This window comes from Protopterus annectens, chromosome 6.part0, assembly GCF_019279795.1.
Source record: "Protopterus annectens isolate FY-2018-M chromosome 6.part0, PAN1.0, whole genome shotgun sequence".
Lineage (NCBI taxonomy): Eukaryota > Metazoa > Chordata > Ceratodontiformes > Protopteridae > Protopterus > Protopterus annectens.
In genome coordinates, this window is record NC_056737.1 from 631,228,255 (window position 1) to 631,249,742 (window position 21,488).

The following is a 21,488-nucleotide window of genomic DNA, read 5'->3' on the forward strand; positions in this document are numbered from 1 at the left end:
TATCATTACAAAAATTAAGAAATTCTGCTTTAATAAACAAAAATATGCAGGCACTGTAACCGTGATTATCTACTTTAATTTCAACTCATTACCATAATCCCATTATCATTTTTAGTTTAGCTATTTAGCAAAACTGAAACAGAATAAAGCAAAAAAGGTTTACATGTAGTACAAGTACTAAATATAAGGAGAAATACATATGTTTATCACGTTTTGATGAACAAGTCTTTATTTAAAATAACAAACTCCATGAAATGTTACATTTTTGCAGTTCTCATATCATACAAATTATGGTATTTTATGGAATTTGTCCTAGAAAGATGAAAACTCATCCCCCGGGATTCAATAACATCTATACCAAGTGTATACTAAGTGTACACTGTTCTTAGTGAACAGACAATACAGACATAACTCACCTTCTTCCTCCAAATTTTAGTTCTCCTATTGATATTCTTGCAGCTTTAAATATTGGCAGGGATTCAAAAAGATTACCACAAAGTGCAGACTACATGTACACTTAGTGTAGGCGTTATTAAATCTGGCCCACCATCTTTAAAACTACAGTACGCTTATGTTTAAAATTAAATCAAAGTGTAAAAAATGTGACAGATTCATTAAAAACATAGCAAAGGTAGGGCAAATTTGTAGTTTCCCCAGTCACAGGCTGTTAGAGGGTGTAATTGGTAATGTATAAATGGTGACAATTGGTCTCCACAAGCAGTCTATGTAATCGTTTATCTAGCGGTGTCGCAAGTGTAAGGGGCTGTGATTGGCTTCTTTTCGCCAGTGCTGATCATTCACTTGTCATTAATTAATTCATTTAATCATTCAGTGTCTACGCATTAGGAAATCCAGCATGTGACTAGTATACCTAGAGAGGCATAATCTTTCTTTCCCTATATGGAGGCCCATATATAGCAAACAGTTTTTATTTGATATTATGAAGATTTATAACAGCTCTTTGCTTAGGATGAATATCTTGTTGTCCTTTTTTTGATTATTAGTTCTTGGAGGGAATTATTTTTATCCTCAGCTTTTCAACTTTGTAGGTCTTTTTTTGTCCTTGATAGACTGGATGGGGGTGCCACAATTGGGCTCTGCTTGGGGTAACTATTGACCTAGCTCCAGCTCTGGATTCATCAAAGTACATTTAAAACTTTGTAATAAATGATTGCTCATAATGATGTTAAGCTTGATAAGTATGTACATGCATAACTGAAGCTTCCATCGTTGGATAATAGAAATCAAGCTTCTCAAAGGCTATGAAATCATAAGCCTGACATAAATTCTGTGAGCCTGCAAACCTAACACAAGTGATAGCAGTCTTTAAAGAGAAGAACATATTTTCTTTTTGGTGAATTCCATAACTCAGAGGGTAGATATATGGTGGGAGGAGATAAGGGAAGTAATATATATGCCTTATGTCACATGTCTTACTGGGACACTGTAAATCCTCAGGACTGGCGGAGTTGCTACACATTGTCCAGGAAAAGTACCAAGCTCTGAAGGGGATTAGAGCAGTATAGGAATATTTAAGGAACTGAGAAAAGATCTTTAACAAGCAGCACACATTCAGTAACTCTCTCTGAAGTGCTGTCTGTCTACTGTATGAGTAATGAAAGGCTACCTTGCATTGGACATTTCAAAAATGTCAAAACAAGTGGTGCAGAGCTCAGATGTTTGGCTTCACTGGAGACTGTAAATCCACCTGAAAGGATGCAGACCTATAATGGAATAAGAGTGTTCATTTGCCAGAAAAGGAAACAAGAAACCAAGGTGACAAGTTTAAGAGTTTCAGCAGCGAGAATTTAAACTAGATGTTTGGGACTAGAATATAAAATTTCCATATTGCCCTTGCAAAACATAAGTGTATTTAATGAAAAAAACATTCTAGTAATGGAAACAAATGTAGAACACAAGTATGCCATGTGGACACAGTAAAGACAACATTCATGTGGATGAAGTATAAACAGATAAACCAGTAAAAGAATGAAAGGTAATGAGTACATGAGTACAAAGCAAAAAGTTACTTTAATTGAGGGCATTGGTGGAAGAAGTATTTTTATATTATGTTAGTAACAGAATCATGACACACAGCAAACTTTGATTTAGATGTAAGTTAGCTGGAGTAAAGTGCAAATGAGTGAAGGAATGTATAAAACAGAAGAGACGTAGCCCTTCTATAATTAAAGGAATTAAAGTAACAAAAATACAAATAAATGATGAGAGGAAAGAATGTATTCCTATTCACAGCTGAGAGGACTACCCGTTAACCAGGACAAAGAAGTAGAAGTTGGCATCATTACAATGGCAGATAATGAAAATACTTTGCTGACTGAAAGTTTTATTTTGTCAGATGTGAATTCGAACCCTGACACTGCTGACATAGCTAAGGGCAGGATCTTTCCTGATACACTACAAGAGTTATACCTCACGTAGAATAAGAGGTTACACAATAAAGAACAATGCTGGGCTTTGTATTCTCAAATGAGAGGTGCCAACAGGTAATGGGGTCAACTGATCAGCAAAAGGTGCATTTCTTCACCACTTTTACAGAGAAGAGCCAGTCAGTGCTGCGGATTCTAAACCCAATGGGTTAAGAGCTAAATAAAAGGGGCAGCTTTAAGACAGCAAATTTAGTGTGGAAGAACAACAGGAACACACAAAATCAAAAATCACAAAAGCAGCAATCCTGTATTTGAAGCTAATGTGCATGGATAAAATAAAAAAGAAAATAGTGCATCTGGAAAGTCCAGGAAAGCAACATGCATAGCATAGTAGCATCAACAAACAATACTTGATGAGAAGCACGTCCCGTAATTTACATATAAGGAAGCAGTGTGGAAGTACCAGTGCTGAGGGGTGTAGTGCAGGCATGCATGGAATGAAACCTCACTGGAAGAGACAAGAAAGCATTAGACTTCTTTAGTAATACTAGGTAAAGTCATGAGTAAAGTACTATGTGCAGTTCTGGAGACCTCATCATCACAAGGACATAGAGAGAATACAAGCACTTTAGAGGGGCACAGCAAAAATACAGCACAATCTGCATGTAAAGAGAAAAGATGAGAGTGAAGTATCTTAGCATGTACATTACTGAGGAAAGGCACTGATCAAAAACTCATACAGACAGGAGGAACACACAGACTCTGCACAGAATGCACCCCTAGACAATAACGAAACTGGAGAACTAAGCACTGTAACCTAGCAACACTAATTGTTGCACTACTGTGCCACCCAGTGTGGCATTATTATCTCAGTTAGCTAAAAAGCAAGGAAAATAGGGAAAACATAGTATTTCAGACTACTGGATAGTGACAGTCTGTCCATTTTATCCTCCAACCATCTGTGTGACTCACCGACGGCTCCACTGACTGCACCCAATTGACCCATCCATTCTTTCACTTAGGGATTGAAGCCAGGCCACTAGAAATGTTACCAGTCCCCAAGCTGAGACATTGTATACCAGGCCCCACAAAGGACAGGATGAGACCCCTACAGTGCATTCATTCCCTGTGCTGGGGTGCCCATCAGTGCACTCAAATCAGAACAGGAACCAGGCCAACCCACTCACAGGGCAGGGGCCCTCTGGTTCATAGGTTGGTACTAGGGTATCGGTCCTAGTGCCTATACAAGCGTAGCCACAACAATTCCCTGGCTATTTCTTCCCACAGTATTTACTTTCCTGGACCTCTGTCTCGCAGGGCGACTGACATGATCCCCGGGGTGAAAGGTATTTGCCTTACAAGCACAAGGTGCAGGGTTTGAGTCTTACAGGGGATAATTGGCTAGGCTTAAAATGGCTCACAAGGGCAGTTAGCTTAGTACTAATCTATGAACCTATGAACCTATGAACCTATACAATTATCAGTTTCCCTTTGAAGAGGGCCAAAGAGGCACTCTGCTTGATATGTATGGGCAGTTTATTCTAGAGTTTGGGGAGTCTCTGGGTCAGGAACCTATCCCTCCAGCATGTTTTGTTCATTGTGATGACAAGGTTTAGACCCTGGAGCATGTGTCTCTGAGGGATTGGGATTTCTTTAAGTGTAGCATGTCCAACAGCTCTGGGTTTGACATGGCCTTGTATGTTAAGCAGAGATCGCCTCTGAGTAGATGATATGCAACAGATTATAGGTGGAGTTTTTTTGAACGGTCAGCATAGGGCATCTGCTTTAGGCCTGTGATTCTTTTAGTGAGGCATTTCTGTGGCCTTTCCAGTTGTTGCAGATGTCTTGAGAGGTACATACCAAACAGGGCATTGTATTCTATAATGGGTCTAATGAGGGATGAGTACAGTGGGACAATGACCTCCTTTTTTCTGGATGAAAAGCTCTTAGTGATGACTGACTCATTCATTCTCTAGTATGGGCGTAACAGTCACATCCCACAGTGAGAGGTAAGCGTCTTGTGGTAGGCAATCAGCCACCCACTGCAGTGGAATGGGCCCAAACCGAATTGCCCATTACAGATTGTAGGTTCCATTGCAGCTGGTCCTCAAGGAGTGGCTTTGTGGTTGCACATGTGTATTCCTGGCTAAGCATTGCACTGACAACAACGCAGTCCTGTTAGGCTCTGCTGCTGCCAGCACATGAGTCCTAGGCACCTCCCTTCCTCCAGGAGAGATAAGCCTGTGGCATATGCTCTGCTAGTCAAATATGGGTCGTGTGGGGGCACAGTCATGTCTTTCTCTCTCCCTGTGCCATGGAGCAGCTTTATTAACTAATGACATGCTTATTGTCTGTGAATTGGAGCGATTATGCCATTACAGAAGCAGTGCACATACACAGAAAGACACACAGACACACACACACACACACACAGACCCATTCATGTATACACACGCGCGAGCGCGCGCACACACACACACGCACACACACACGCACACACACACACACACACACACACACACACACACACACACACACACACACACACACAAGAATGGGCGTGTGAATGTGCTAGTGTGCATGTTTCTGCATTACACACACACACACACACACACACACACAACACACACACACACACACACACACACACACACACACACACACACACACACACACACACACGTGCACAGAAGTGCATATGCATAACTGTTAAGTTCTATAACTTGTATGCATGTATTAACCTTCTTTTTAGTCAGTAACACCAACTTCACTACAGAGCTGTAGATAACGTATAAAGTAAAGCCATTTAGCTGCAGTTCAGTCAGAAATGCTGTTCTGCTCAGAAATTAGTTTATATTCCCAAAATGGAATTTTATGTATAGGTCAATATGTTTTCATGTAATTTCAACAGTATTAAAAATATATCACTTTAATTAAATACAGTTAATCACAGCATGCTTATCCTGAAAGGTTTAGTCACAGATGATATCCTACTCAGTAAAATGAAGATACAGCTGAACTCTTAGGAGGTAATGCAAAACTGAAATATTCTGCTGCTCATCTACTGCAGTGAGCACTGCAGCTTCAAACAGAATTAGGGATGCATTTAAATAACTTAGCCATTTAATAAGTAAAAGGAACTGCACCTCCTACTGATGAATTTCAGTGTACTTTTCTATATATTCTTTGTTAATAAAATAGATAAATAGCCATTACAGCTTTCTAGCTGAGATAAGTTATGAACACTGAAAGTGTGGAACACCACCTTTTTGGTATGAAGACTTTGTGTCTGTGTAGTTACAGATGTAGCCAACACACACACACACACACACACACACACACACACACACACACACACACACACACACACGCACGCACACACACGCACGCACGCACACGCACGCACACACACGCACGCACGCACACAAATGCACACACACACACACACACACACACACACACACACACACACACACACACACAGACACATGCATACTGAAAGGGGATGCCTATCTTTGTTTTTATTGCATATATCCAGGCTCATGGCCCACCCTAAAAAAGCAACCATATGACAAAAACTAGCAAATGCATGTTTAGGTCATGTACATTTTATTGTGTTTATGCTTTGCTCACATGAATACCTTTTCTTCCTGATTCTTTGTGGTAATGAAGGAACAGCTATCCAGGCAGACACGTCCTGATTTACCAACAAATCCAAATGCTTTCCTTTGCACTTATTTCCTCAATCAGGCAGTGAAGTTACTACTTTATAGACTCCTCTTTTAAGAAATGTGAAACATTTCTGAGAAAGTCACTGAGTTTATCAAATAAACACATTTCTTCCATATTCTCTGCACATTGGTTGTCTAAGTTGAAAAAACAGTAGTTGAATACATACTCTCAGTGGCACAGGGAAATCAAATTAATTTAAACTTAGCAGTTTAAAAAAGCTGAAGTGTGGTCATGAGGATACCCATGTCCAGAAAGTTAGCTCCTCGACTGTTTACATCCTGTTTGCACAGAATTCTGATGTAATACCATATATACTTTGCCTCCTAATCTTGGCATATGGCTTGTAATGGAGATGACACTTTTATGTTTTCAGCTGGTGGAGATCACAGCACATCTAAATTGTGAAGATTTATATTTGCTTCATTACACTTATTTTGCCAAATAACCACCTTAAGTTTGTTAGTTTGCTAACATGAAGTTTATGTAAGCAAGCTATTAACAATTCACCCAAGTGGCTAACAAAGTATACTCGTGTGTGTGTGTGTGTGTGTGTGTGTGTGTGTGTGTGTGTGTGTGTTTGTGTGTGTGTGTGTGTGTGTGTGTGTGTGTGTGTGTGTGTGCGTGTGTATATGCACATAATATATATATGTATATGGTTCTACTCTATGTGACTGAATGTTCTTAATGTCGTGATTAAAAACTAGCATTAAGAAATTCAAGTACACAGAATACCGAATGCCCTAAGTATTAAAGTTACAAAAGATCGAGAAAGGAAAAGTATTTCATCTCCCAATCCGCATAACAATTCTCCCATAACACTACTCTTAAATTTGTCTGAATATTGGCAGTGTTACAGGAAGGTTTTTATCAAGGTAAGGTATAGGGTTAGGGTTGGGAGAAGGGGCAGCATTAGGGTTAGGGTTATGCTTCCTGATCTGAAAGACACTTGAGCAAACATTTTCCCAAATGGAGTGCAGCATTTTGAACCATCAGGGTACTGGGCAACATATGATCCAGAATGCTAAGGAAGGATACTACAGAAAATACATGCTCCAGAACACTCAATTAGAATGAAAACTAAACTTACCCCATGGCTTACAGAAGAAACTAGGCAAAAAATCTTACTTAGGAACAAAGCACAGGCCACTTGGCAAGTCACTAAAACCCTAACAGACCATCTTACTTATAGACAATTAAGGAATTATACTAAAAAATCTATGTCTGATAAAACAATCACTATTGCCACCTACAACAGATGCACCAAAATAAACCACAAAAGTTCTGGGTAGGTCTAAACAAGCTTCTCTACCAAGGACAACCCTCCACCCCATAAATTCCCATAAATTTAAATACTAACACCCCTGCAGAAGCTGCTAACTCCTTTAATAACTTATTCACTGAAACCATCCAACAACTAGCTAACAAATTATCCTCCAGTGGACCTAATCCAACTGCCACCACACCCAGTACCCAAACTATTTTTAAACTTCAACCAGTCTCACCCTCATTTATTCAAAAACTAATTAGTAAACTAAAACCAACCACCCTAGCTGCAGACCTCCTCCGTGCAGAGTACCTACAAAAAGCAGCTGATGCGGTAGCCTATCCGATATCCATTCTAATAAACAGAACTATATCGGAAGCTACCATTCCCACTATCTGGAAGATTTCCCACGTTATTCCGCTCCATAAAGGAGGCAATTCTACTGAACTCTCAAATTACAGACCCATAGCTATCCTGTCGCCTCTAGCCAAAATCATGGAAAAATGTATCCATAGACAACTCCTGACCCATCTACTAGCAAACAATCTCCTGACAAACTCTCAGCATGGCTTTAGACCAAACCATAGTACCACCACTGCCCTACTCTCCTTTACAAATGTCATAAGCTTGAATTACCTAATCTACTCCTGGTTAATCAATTAGTTATAGATCCTTTACCAGCCAGAACACACACATGATCTTAAAAGTCTCATCACCCCCTACCAGAGCCTCAAAACTCTCAGATCCTCCAACAAAATGTTAGCTCTCACACTTGAAGCTAACAACTCAGCTGGGGAAACTCTGTTTACCAACTCTGTTGGTAAAACATGGAATTCTCTTCCTGCAGACCTAACCTCAGAACCCTCTTCAGCCCTATTCAAAAAGAATCTTATTCAATACTTCAAAAAAAGCTGGCTTTGTCCTTGCTCCACCCCAGACTAATCTCCCCCCCCCCCCTTCCTCAGTGTACCCTTAGAGGTCTCCCTGGCCTTTCTCCTCAGGGTCTAGCCAAATAACTCTGAACAAACCGACTGAATAAGTAAGGACTAGTTCCTATAAGCTGCGAACATCCAATAATTGATATATAAAGAATAAGGAATTGTTTAATGCTTGTACTGAAACCTGGAAGTGAAGAATGTATATATATATATATATATATATATATATATATATATATATATGTGTGTATATATATATATATAAAACTGAAAAGTTTTTATCTTGATTGTCTCTAAATTGATAAAGTGTAACATGTAAATTTTTACCAGTCTTACTTGTTCTTGTCTGTCTTGTGTTCATCTCTATGGAGCTTTTCTCCCTGGGCCTCCACTGAAAATGGACTTATATCCAGTCGGACTATCCCAGTCAACAACTGTAAAATAAATAATAAAATAAATACTAAACAATCTAAAACAAGACCTAGCAAAACCACTTAGCAATCTCTTTAAACACAGCCTGAGTACTGGCTTTGTTCCAGCAGAGTGGAGAACAGCAACAGTAATCCCCTTGCACTAAGGGGATCCATCAACCAACCCTGGCAACAATAGACCCATAAGCCTAACCAGCCTTATCCACAAGGCCATGGAAAGAATCATTATGGACCTTATCAACAAGGGCATAGATGACCATCAAACTCTTGACCCGACCCAGTTTGGCTTCAGTAAGGGTAGATCATAATTATTAAACCTGGTGGACTTCTGTCACCAAAGCCCTGGATGAAGGCAAAAGGTACATACTGCCTTTCTTGACTTAACCAAGGCTTTTGACACAATCCCACACTCAGGTATCATTGTGAAACCTTCCCAACTGGGGATTAACCCGTATGTCACTAGATGGGTAGCCGAGTGGCTCACCAACAGAACACATACTGCCAAAATTAGGGATTCCATCTCTACCAGTAGACCATTTACCAGTAGTGTACCACAAGGATCTGTGTTGGACCCTCTACTGTTTGGAATATATTTCTCAGAAGTCCAGGTGAAAGTAGACAGCCTATGGCTTACCAAGTTTGGCAATCATTCAGACCCCAAGTGATGTTAACATATTACAAAAGGGGCTAACACAGACAAATGATTGGTGCCAAAGCCATTGACTACAACTAAATGAACAAAAGTGCATTATTATCCCCTTTGCAAAAAAGGAAGTCCCTGCAAATTATAGTGTTGATAGCACCCCCAAAGCTCAAACCCAGTGGTGTGAGATTTGAGAACACAGGTTGATAAACATCTAAACTTTGATCACCATGTGCTCACAGTGGTAAAGAAAGCCTTCTACGTTGCACATCTCATAAGTAAGGGCATCACATTGAAGACTAAGGATGTTATGACTTCTCTGTACTTGACCCTCATCAGGCCACTAATAGAATACACTGCTCTCTTTTGCATGCATCTCACCAGACACCTGCAGCAGCTGAAGAGACCCAAAAGACACAGTAACAGAGGTTTCTCACCAAGAAAATTCAGGGCCTCCAAAACATAACCTACACTGAAATACTGAAACCCCTATCACTGTACTGTGTATCCTACAGGCTGCTGAGAGGTGACTTGTGCCTGGCCTACAGAGCACTCTCTGATCCTGCTCTAATGGAAATGCTGCAAATTAAATGGAACAAGAGTCACTTACTTCAGGGATCTCAACCTTTCCTCTGACATCACCAGAACATGTTGGAGAGACCAATATGTCTCCCAGAGATTGCCACTCTTCTGAATAAGCTCACAGTTCACATGAAGCAGAGATCCTCAATGGTCCTATTTAACTGCAACCTAGACAATTGGATGGGAGACCGTAAATTCACCCTGGGAGTTGCACCTATGTCCCTCATGGACAGGGGCAGTCGATGCTGATCATAGACTCAGTCTGCAAATAAAGACCATCTAAAGATGGTGAATTAGGGATCATGGATATAACTTGGCTAGGTTTGTAAAGCCCCTAGGCCCATTAGCCTATTAACCTCTTATGAACCCATGAACCTATACTGGAGCATGGCACAACATGGAGTGTGCGCCTGCATACAATATGAGAGTCCTAGCACTTATAGTCCTACACGTGTTGCATCACTTCTTAAGAAAAGGATTAAATCCACTTTGGAAGAACTGACCATAGACAATTATCTGAAAATACAAACAGCGTCTTTTGCAATCTATCACAAACCCCCCCATATCACTCTTATTTAGGAAGGCAAAGTCTTTGTTCATAACAGATTATTATTATTTTTTTTCCTTTTCTTGCATGGCTATTCACTTACAGTTCCCAATACAAAGTGTTTTATAAGATGTAACAATACTCCAAAAGTAAAAACGTATATTGTTAAGTAAATTAAACAGATGAGTTTGTGCTACATTCAAAAGATATAAAAATCTAAAAGTGGTGGGGACAGTGGCTCTTGTGTTAGACATTACTTTTGTGAGTGAGTGAGTTAGTGAGTGAGTGAGTGAGTGAGTGAGTGAGTGAGTGAGTGAGTGTGTGTGTGTGTGTGTGTGTGTGTGTGTGTGTGTGTGTGTGTGTGTGTGTGTGTGAGTGTGTGTGTGTGTGTGTGTGTGTGTGTGTGTGTGTGTGCACCCTTTATTGTCATCTTAAAGGAATACAGCACATCTAAAATAGTCCAGGTTTAGAAATAAATAGGACAGTAATAAAACATAAGGATCAGCATAATATAAATATTCCATTCTTGGGAATTAAAGTGCCCAGTTTGGAAGAATAATGATTCTAGCCCAAGAAGGGCAGGTTTTGATTTGAAACAATACTTCAGTCTCTCACAGTGATAAGCTATCAGTGACAGAGGTATTCGTCCCTTCAGTAATAACTGAGGCAAAAGTATAAACATCTCCTTGTTTCAGAAGACATATTGCTGAAATGAAATAAGAGGGAGGCACATATAGGAGATAATCTGCTACACAGAGAAAGACAGTTGCAACAGATGAGAAACAGTCTGCCCTCTATTACATGGTACTAAACTGCCTGAAAAAAACACAAGTTGCACAAACAAAACAGTTATTTTCAAAACAATTAACTGCAGATACCAATGGTCCCCACTGCTGATGTTTCTTGGTTAAGACAAGATCTTCCAGCAGAAAAATAATCAAGGCTGCTCCAGATAAGCCAGGCTTTGATTCCTATAGAATGGATACCGAATAAAGGAAGAGTCTAGTGTTTTACCATGACCCTTGTTTATTCCTACTGAGTTTTTCCAAAAGACTTGTAGATGATCACTTATAAAAACTGGTTCCTTATAGCTAATATAAGGAACAAGGAAAGAAACTTTTTGGAAACTAGCTTAAACAATGTGGTTCTCTATTGCTAGTTAAGGAACAAGGTTTAAAAGTTTTCTAGACTGTTTCCATCTTAAAACATTTACCTTTTTAAGTCTGGGAAAACAAAATTCAAGTAAAACTGTTTTGTTTATAACCATACAATGTTATTTTATTTCTGGAGAGCTGCATTGATATCTTTTATATAAACAACAAACATATGGACAGTGGTTAATAGTACAATAAATTGTGTTTTTATACCAAAGACAATGTGTGACTGCTATCTGTGTTAAGTTTTAGGCTATTACTGAAATTACAACAGTATGTTTGATACACACACACACACACACACACACACACACACACACACACACACACACACACACACACACACACACACACACACACACACACACACACACACACACACACACACACGCACACACGCACACACACACGCACACACACACATACACATACACATACGCATATACATATATTTTAGTCAGACCTTCCCTCAGTTTGTTTGTTAATATTTTGGTACTGCCACAGCCCTATTGCTCCTGAGGCATAATTACTCTTAATAGACTCTGTTATCTTATCTCTAACCACTGTCACAGTATGTATTTTAAATACAAAGCTTTCTGGTTGTCTGCCCGAATCCAGATCATTCATTATATTAGTAAGGAATTTGTCATTTTTTTTATATGCCTAGGCCCTACTCCATAAATAGAAAACATCTTGTAACCTGTTGCCTTAAGATACCAATAATTATTTTACCAATGATAATTATCCAACTGAATATGGAAATGGATTAACCTCCAAGCCTTGATGTGATCTATTGCATGAAACTAAAGCTTAGGGAGGCCATTAGATTTCTATTAAAAGTAATAACTGTAGTGGGTGACTGAGGATTTTGAGGATTGTGGCACATTATAGCAATACAATGAACTCATAAAAAGATCCATTTCTAAGCAGTTATATACTATCTTGTGCAATCCTGCAGGAATCTGAAAGGTGTTTTCAGCGCTGAATTAAGCATATGTTTGGCTGTACAGGGGTGGTGAGTTATATTTGTTGCAATCCCATAATGTCCAGAACTATAGATTATGCTGTAAATCCCAGTTATGGTGGGTAGTTTGTACCAATATACTGATTCATTAATGGAAACTTAATCATTCTTTGTGATGCTAATGACCTAAAGTGAACAGTGGCACTGAAAAATTATCTGTTTCCTATATAAAGAATGCGGTGGATTTCTACTAACGTACAGCAAGAGATTCTTCATTTTTGGTGTTAGATGTGAGCTTGACATGCACAATGCATCTTACATGTCTGCATTATGTGATGTATAGTGAAGCTTCACATTATAATTAACTTTTGCTTAGTACAAATTAATAACTGCTGCGACCTGATGGTCTTATACCATATCTCACTCAATGCAGGGGCTCCCCTGTTTCCCAAGGCTGATTACAAAATGTATTCCTGCTAAGTATTATAGCTTTTACATCCCTCTCATTTCAATAAATTGTGAGCCATGGCCCACAGGTTTTGACCTCGTAACTGTGGACATAAAGGTTTTGCTTGTAAGAAAATCAGCTGTGGAAGAAAAATATTACAGCTGTACCTGAATGATTACCTAGGCAAGTGCATAAATATAGTAAAGTGTACGGAATAGATTCTAGCATAGTATTTAGTTGTGGAAAGCACCCAAATACCATTTTAGCATACTCTTGCCTTTAGAAACTTATGTCTCTAAGTGTCATAACTTGAAGGATGAGTGGCAAGTCATTGCATCTAAGAACTTCTTGTGATTTGTCTTTCAATATTCAGTTCCTATGAAAAATAAAGTACAGGTCACCGCTGAATTATTCTTTGTGGAATCTCCTTTATTAAAAGTAAGTGCTTTCGGAATAATCCTTCATCAGACATAATTCAAAGTAACAAAAGCAGCCATATTTAAAACACAGATCATCCAATCACTTACTCCTAAAAGCCCGCCTTTTTTGTAAAGCAGGTTTAATTGGTAAAACATCATTATTAAGACCAGGTGGAGATTAATCCCACACACACTTTTAAGTTTAGATGCATTGTAAATATTGCCACTAATGAGAGGGGGGGGGGGCATTCAGCATAGAACAGCATTAGCTGAATCCAAGTGGATAGTAGATTTAAGAGCACATAGACCACCACAAAGATGAAGGATTATTCCGAAAGTGCTTACTTTTAATAAAGGAGATTCCACAAAGAATAATTCAGCGGTGACCTGTACTTTATTTTTCGTATTTATCTGGTTTGGTACAACAAGTCTTTAGCATAACTTGTTATCTTTGCTTGTGCTCTACAAATATTCAGTTCCTGAAACAGCAGAAATGGAGTGAAAGGTATGGATAACTAAATGCTGTATGCAGCCCCTTGGAAGTGCAGAGGCAGGATGCTTTTCTGTACTAGTAGTAGTAAATGGGAAGAATAAATGCCCAAAGACTAGGTTCCCTCCCTAAGGGAAGAGTTGGGGTTAACTCTTGCAGAAGTAGCATTGTTTAGCTGAGGCTAATCCAGGGCTCTAAAAGACCATTGAAATGCATTATTAGGTGTGCAGTTTTTGAGTGTCTGGTCTCTGCTGGAACATGCAGATAATATGCACACAACATGGCACACGTGCTACAAAACACTGATAATGGTATTAAGAAAAGAAATCCAGCCCTGTATTATGATAGCATTGTATAGGGAAAGTAAGGCTGACCTCTCAATGATTTTCAAATGTTGGTACTGTGAAACAATCCCAGAGGAAATGCTACGACTATCTTAGTGGGGGAGATCCAGCATAATACCATCAGGGAAAACAAATAGGATGGTTATTGATTCTAGTGATAGAGGGATCTGATGTCAATAAGTAAATAGGGACAAGAATTTGAAAAATAAATAAATACTGCATCTTAATGTATATATGAGGGGTGAAAGAGATAGACATCAAAAAGTGCTACAAGTATTTAATTTTTGAATATTTTCTTCCCTTCACCATTATTACAGAGTATCAGTCTAAAGATGCATGAGATACATTATATATTATACATAAACACATTTTATATCTGTCTATTGACCAAGTTTTCTCTGAGCGTATATTTGCTTATACATACTCTGAATGCTTAGCTTAGACAGAGATAATTTCAACTGTCTTATTAGCCAGACACCTCCTACATTACATGGGTATATTTTGTACATATGCTGCTAGATTCACCTTATATTTGACAAATATGCTTATGATGTCTTTCTTGAAACTGTGCAAGGTGATCTATCTTTTTAATCTAGTGTGAACATTTATAATCCATTTAAAAGTTTAATGAAATAATGTACTGTTATTTTTATGTTGCTACTGCCAGTATAGTTAGAGCTTTTGTGCCTAGACCGCTGATGAAAATGGATAACACAGTCAGACCCTCCTTGTTAATAAAAAGAAGCAAAATCAATTTGTCTGTATATGAATGTGTATAGAAATATATCTGTATGTAAGCATATACAGATACATATATACATTATATAGATATATAAATATCTTAATCACTATCATCATAAGCAGTTTGGTCATAAGGATGTAATGAAAGCTTCTCTGAATTCTGGAAGAAATAAAGGAAAACAACATTTATGGAAAACCAACCTGCACATTTCTGTTCAGGCTAACTGCAGGGAAGAACAAGCCCTCCAGATTCTCAAATGCAACAGGACCTTGCTGTTCATCATTGATGGAAAATAGAAGTATTCGCCTGCCTAAGTCAAGAAGAACTCCGATGGTAGCACCTTTTGTGATCCCTCCTTCAGTTCTGTTAAAAGATAAAAAAAGAGAATATTTATTACAATTTAAAATCAGCATACACAACTCTTTTACTAAAACAACAGGTAATAACCCCATGGGTTGAGGACCTTTGCAAGACCATTGCTATGGAAAGAGCTCTGACATTCCAAACTAAAATAATTTTAAAAATACAAGAAATTTCACCCCTGTGTGGTATAACAGTGGCAAAAAAATTTCAGTGGATATATTTTTCTGGGCCAGGGTTCATTGATGGAAATATTCTTATCTTTACAACTTTGACTGAGTCTATCTTAGACTTACCTCAAAAGTTCTATGCTGAAGAATTATGGATTAAGCCAAAAATAATGGAGAGACAAAGCCCAAAACCGGGGACAAATTTTAAATATTATTCTAATGCACTTACGAGTTTAATGCCAGAAAAGGTTTTACGTCAACAGGCATTTTCTGAATAGTAATTACATAACTCTAATGTCTGGCACTACTGACTGACTGTATTCCTCAGTAATTTACTAGAAAATTAAAAAAAATGAGGGACAGGGCAAAAATATAAGAAAAAAATCAAGGATATTCTGCAAAATCATGGACAGCTGAGAGGTGTGATCTCAGACTTTGAATACTACAAACACAGCATGCTCCATACTTGAAAATTGTAGCTCCTTCATCAATCAGACCATTCAAACAAAACTACTTTAAGATATGAATGCATACGTTGTTGACAAATGTTGATAGCTTGTGTTGCATTGCCTCCCAAATTAAAAGCATAAATTGCTTATTAACCAATATCTCCTTATTGAATTTCATTATGTATGTCACATGTATTCTATGCTTTATTGTATTTAACTACCATTTCTTCTTTCTACATAGACAACAAGCTACCACTGAAAATTTAGAACACTTCAGATTGTTAAGCAAATTCATGGGTGCAAGAAAAACTCTGAACTGTAAGTTTCCATTTGCCATTCCAGTTTTTTTTCTATCTCAGTTATGTTTAAGATAAAATGAAAGCCACCGTTAATAGTACTTCAAGATCTATAGAATTTCACGCTCACTTTTCCTAGCAGCTGATGAAATGTTACTGATAATGTGCTCAGTTCTTTATTTCTTGAAATAGTGGAAACAACTATCATAAATCTCTGATGTTGTGATGAGGGCCACTATGGCTTGAAATGTGACTCTGTTATGAAATACGCAGGACTACAAAAGAAAATTTAAGGCTTAGCAGCCTGTGAAATATTATCTGGAGCCCATGTCACAATCACCGATATAACATTCACTCCTTCAGGAAATGAAGACACACACACACATGCACGCACGCACGCACGCACGCACGCACACACACACACACACACACACACACACACACACACACACACACACACACACACACACACAGTCACTGAGAACTCCAGAAAATAATGACCTTGAACAGGTATGCTCTCTTCTTTTGTAACCTAATTTTATGTGTGTTTGTGTACTTTGTCGATGTCTGACTCATCAACGTTTCATTAACTGTATTAATGCTCAACCTTTTCCAAGTCCATTCAGTTAAGTCTGGATGACAAAAGGTTCAACCCGTACAACTAGCACAGCCTACCTAGAGGAATGGTGACATCAGACTGCTATATTACTCAGAATGGGATAAAAAAGTCAGTTCAGAGGGCTTCTTCTTGTAAAGGTATTATTAATGGGCTGCTCACTTAGTCTTCTGTATTTTGAGTAGGCTTTTAAGTCAAATGTAACACCAGTAGCTCAATGGCTAACACACATCTTTGATGCTGGGAAGTTCAGAAGGCTGTGCTGTGACTTCTATCCCCATATCTGCTGAATGGATTATTTCATGTTCCGGTAATGACACTGTAGTGGAGAAAATGTGTGTGAGTGTGTTTGTGTGTGTGTGTGCGTGGGGGGGGGGGGGTAATACACTGCTGCTTTCTGACTTTGCATTACCTTAGTTGTATGCTATCCCTAACCTTACCACTACCTCTAACCCCAACCCTAAACATTAAAGTACTAAACACCCTTTCCACTAGACAAAACAGACACAGACACACAAAAGTGCACATAAAACTCATCACTACTCAAGCACAAGATAACTATATCCCCTTTCCTAGCCCCCATAACTCTAACCCTAACCTGCAAACATTTGCAGGTATATATATATACACACACACACACACACACACACACACACACACACACACACACACACACACACACACACACACACACAAACATATACACACACAAATGCAAAATCAATTTCAAAACTTTTGTAAAAAAGGAAAGTTTCAGCATTACTCCCCACTTTTAGTTACCTTACAGTGAATAAAACACAATTTAATGATTCTACCTCTTGACAAAACCTTCATTTGATCAAAATATTTTCGGCTTACATAACCAGCAACCAAAAAAACTGTACCCATTATATATTTAATTATACTATCAGTGGTCAATGAAGATAGCACAAATGAGAGAAAACTAAATGAGTGACTGCATAAGTATGTAACATACAAAATGAACAAGTCACACTCATTAGCAACTCTCTTGCTATCAGTAAACCCCAGTTACAAATCCCAGGTCAAGTGTCATCCGAATACTTGTACTAATAGGCAAATGCTTTTTACTTATGCAATGTGTAGGATTCGGGAGGGGGTAGGAGTAGGAACTCCAGAAAATAATCAGCTTGAACAGGTATGCTCTGTTTTTTGTAACCTAATTGCATGTGAGTGTGTGTGTGTGTGTGTGTGTGTGTGTGTGTGTATTCTGTTGGTCTGTCTCATCAAATGTTCCATTAATTTTGTTAATGCTCATCTTCTCCAAGTCCACTCAGTCAAGTGCTCTGTACTGTATGTATAACTCATCATCCTACCCTTAACTGTATGCATTACGTTAATGAAAACTTTTCCCCTAACCTGTACTTCTACAATAGACAAAAGGTCACAAAACATAAGCACAAACACACAAACACACACACAAACACACACACACACTACCCATAGCAATTCCCTGGATATTTCTTCTCACAATATTTACTTCCCTGGACCCCTGTCTAGCAGGGTGAATGACATGATCCCCGGGGTGAATTTCCTATCTCCCATCCAATTGTCAAGGTTTCTTTTGAAGAGGGCCAAGGAGGCGCTCTGCTTGACATGTATGGGCAGTCTATTCCAGAGTATGGGGATTCTCTGGGTCAGGAACCTATCCCTTCAGCATGTTTTGTTCATTGTGATGACAAAGTTTAGATCCTTGGAGCGTGTGGCTCTAAGGGATTGATATTTCTTTAAGTGGAGCATGTCCAGCAGCTCAGGGTTTGACATGGCCTTGTATGTTAAGCAGAGATCGCCTCTGAGGAGACGATATTCCACAGAGTAAAGCTGGAGTTTTTTTAGACAGTCAGCATAAGGCATCTGCTTTAGGCCTGTGATTCTTTTAGTGAGGTATTTCTGCAGCCTTTCCAGCTGTTGCAGATGTCTTGTGAGGTACATACCAAATGGGGCGTTGCACTCTATAATGGGTCTAATGAGGGATGAGTACAGTGGGTACGATGACCTCTTTTTTTTCTGGATGAAAAGCCCTTAGTGATGAGGTGTGCCACATAGAAGGATTTCCTGACTGCTGTGGCGATGTGGTTATCGAAGGTGAGACCACTGTCCACCTGTGTCCCTAAGTCTCTCATCACATTTTCAGTGTTTAGTGTACTGCCACTATGTGGTAATTCATGGGTACATGGCTTTTCCCAAAGGGGATAACTATACATTTTTGGCATTAAGCTTGAGCCCATGTCTCTGGCACCAAACATCTGTTTCTGTAAGGCCCTTTTGTAGAATATCCACATCATTTGGGGATTCAATAATAGCTCCCAGTTTGCAGTCATCTGTGAACTTTGTTAGCCAGAGTCCCTTAGTGTTGGCCTGTACTTCAGAGAAGTAGATGCCAAACAAGAGCGGTCCCAGGACTGAACCCTGAGGTACTCCATTTGTCACTTGTCTGGAGCTGAATTTGGAGTCTGCTACTTTTACAGTCTGTGTTCTGTCAGTAAGCCAGTTGGCAACCCATCAAGTGATGTATGGATTTATGCCCAGCTTAGTAAGTTTATCTATGAATACAGATTGGGGGATGGTGTCAAAGGCCTTGGCGAGGTCCAGATAGGCTGTGTGGACCACCTTACCCTCGTGCACAGCTCTGGAGACTGATTCAAAGAAGTCAATCAGGTTCAGGAGACAAAATCGGCCCTTCACAAACCCAAACTGGGTGGGGTCCAGTGTTTGAAGGTTGCCAATGTCTTTGTGTATAAGTTCCTTGATAATGCGTTCCATGCCCTTGCAAATCAGGCTCATCAGACTGATGGGACGGTAGTTCCTGGGATCCAAGGTGGATCCCCCCTTGTGGAGTGGGATAACTGTAGCTGTGCTCCACTCAGTGGGCACAAAACCTGAGGTGAGGCTATGATTAAACATGACACTTAGGTGAGGTGCCAGTTCATTTTGTAGTTCATGTAGTCCACAGCCCGGGATGTCAAAAATAAAATTTTATAATAGGATTTTATGAGGGATCTCAGCTTCTTACTGAGGATGGTAAGGGAGTTTTTTGCATCCTGGGATTTTCCTCTTTTCTGCAACAGTTTCTTTCTTCTGTTGTATAATTTGTTTATGGCAGGGGACCACCAGATTGGCTTCCTTTTTTTGGAGGAGAGCGTCTTGGTTCTATATGGGATGGCATGATTCATGCACGAGTGGATGTGCTCGTACAATGCCTTAGTGTAGGATTCAGCAGTCAAACTTTCAGCTCCCATCTGCATGGGTGTCATGAAGTTTGTCACTTCAGACTTGAGTAGCATGAAGTTGGCTTTGGAGAAGTTTTTTACAGAGGATTCCTTATTGGGGGATGGGGGTGGGATGTGGATGTCAAGGGTGATTTGCTTATGGTCAGACCTGACAAATGAGCGGGTGACCACTGGTGTGGAGCATCTATCTCCCATGTTGGTAATGACCAGGTCTAAGGATATTGGAGCCCCCGGTGGGACAATGGATTAGTTGATCCAGGGTGTTGGAATTTATGAATGTTGGGAGGTGTTGGTACCCAAGTAGTTTTCCCAGTTAATGGCAGGGAAGTTGAAATCCCCCAGTGTTAGGGTGTTTGGTTGTATCTTAATATTTTCCAGTATGTTTAGAAAGATGTAGTAAGAATCTTGGGGCATGGTGGGGGATCTGTAGCAGGCTACAATTTGGATTGCAGTCTTACCTAGTGTTAGTTGCACCTGAAGAATTTCAGATGCATTGTGTTGGGCAACTAGCCTGGAGGTGTGAATATCCTTGGTGAATATGGACACTCCTCCACCTTTAGTGTTTCAGTCTTGGTTTGGTGGCCAAAAAGTGTGGTAAGAGTTGTAGCTTGGTATTGCAGGGGTGCTCTCTGGAGCCTTGAACCAGGTCTCAGTTACTGCACAGATATCGATGTTCTCCATTTTGAGGAGTGCCTCGAGAGAGTGCATTTTGAATTTTAGACTTCTAGCATTGAGTAGCATTACCTTCAGATTTTGCATGCTTGTATATGTTATGGTGATGGTTTTGTCCTTTGAACCTTTCCTAAAAAAGGCACTATAGGGGTGGCAAGAGGTTTAGCCAGTAACCTGAATCCCAGGGGTGACAGGTGAAGACCATCTCTGGCAAAGCATCATGGTTTGTCGATCATGTAGTCCCAGGCAGACAGATACTGGATTCCCTTTGAATGACACCAGAAGCTTAGCCAATTGTTGAAGTCAATCATTTTGTCCTTATACTATGGTATCATTCTGGGTGAAGGCAGGATGCTACTCAGGGCTAGGGTCATACCTGCCTGGGCCACATGATCCGAGATCTCTTCCATGTCTCTTTTCACGTAGTCCAGGGAGGTACGTCTCAAGTCATTCACTCCAACATGGGCAATGACAGAGTCGTATTTGTACTTGTTATGGAGTGACTTGAGTGCATGCATTATGTGGCAGATCTGATATGAGTCACAAAACAAGTTCCTTACAGCACAGGTAAAACACAACATACAAATCTTAC

The 21,488-nt window shown here is 39.5% G+C and overlaps 1 protein-coding gene across 11 annotated transcripts in view; it reads right to left on the bottom strand.

Moving 5' to 3' along the window:
• TRIM9 (tripartite motif containing 9) overlaps positions 1 to 21,488 on the bottom strand; it is a 1,161,212-nt gene that overhangs the window by 115,602 nt on the left and 1,024,122 nt on the right. For all 11 annotated transcript variants that reach the window (XM_044074318.1, XM_044074311.1, XM_044074319.1 and 8 more), the window contains one exon: positions 15,286 to 15,448. In XM_044074318.1, the coding sequence (XP_043930253.1) occupies positions 15,286 to 15,448 (163 nt within the window). The remainder of the gene's footprint in view (positions 1 to 15,285; positions 15,449 to 21,488) is intronic.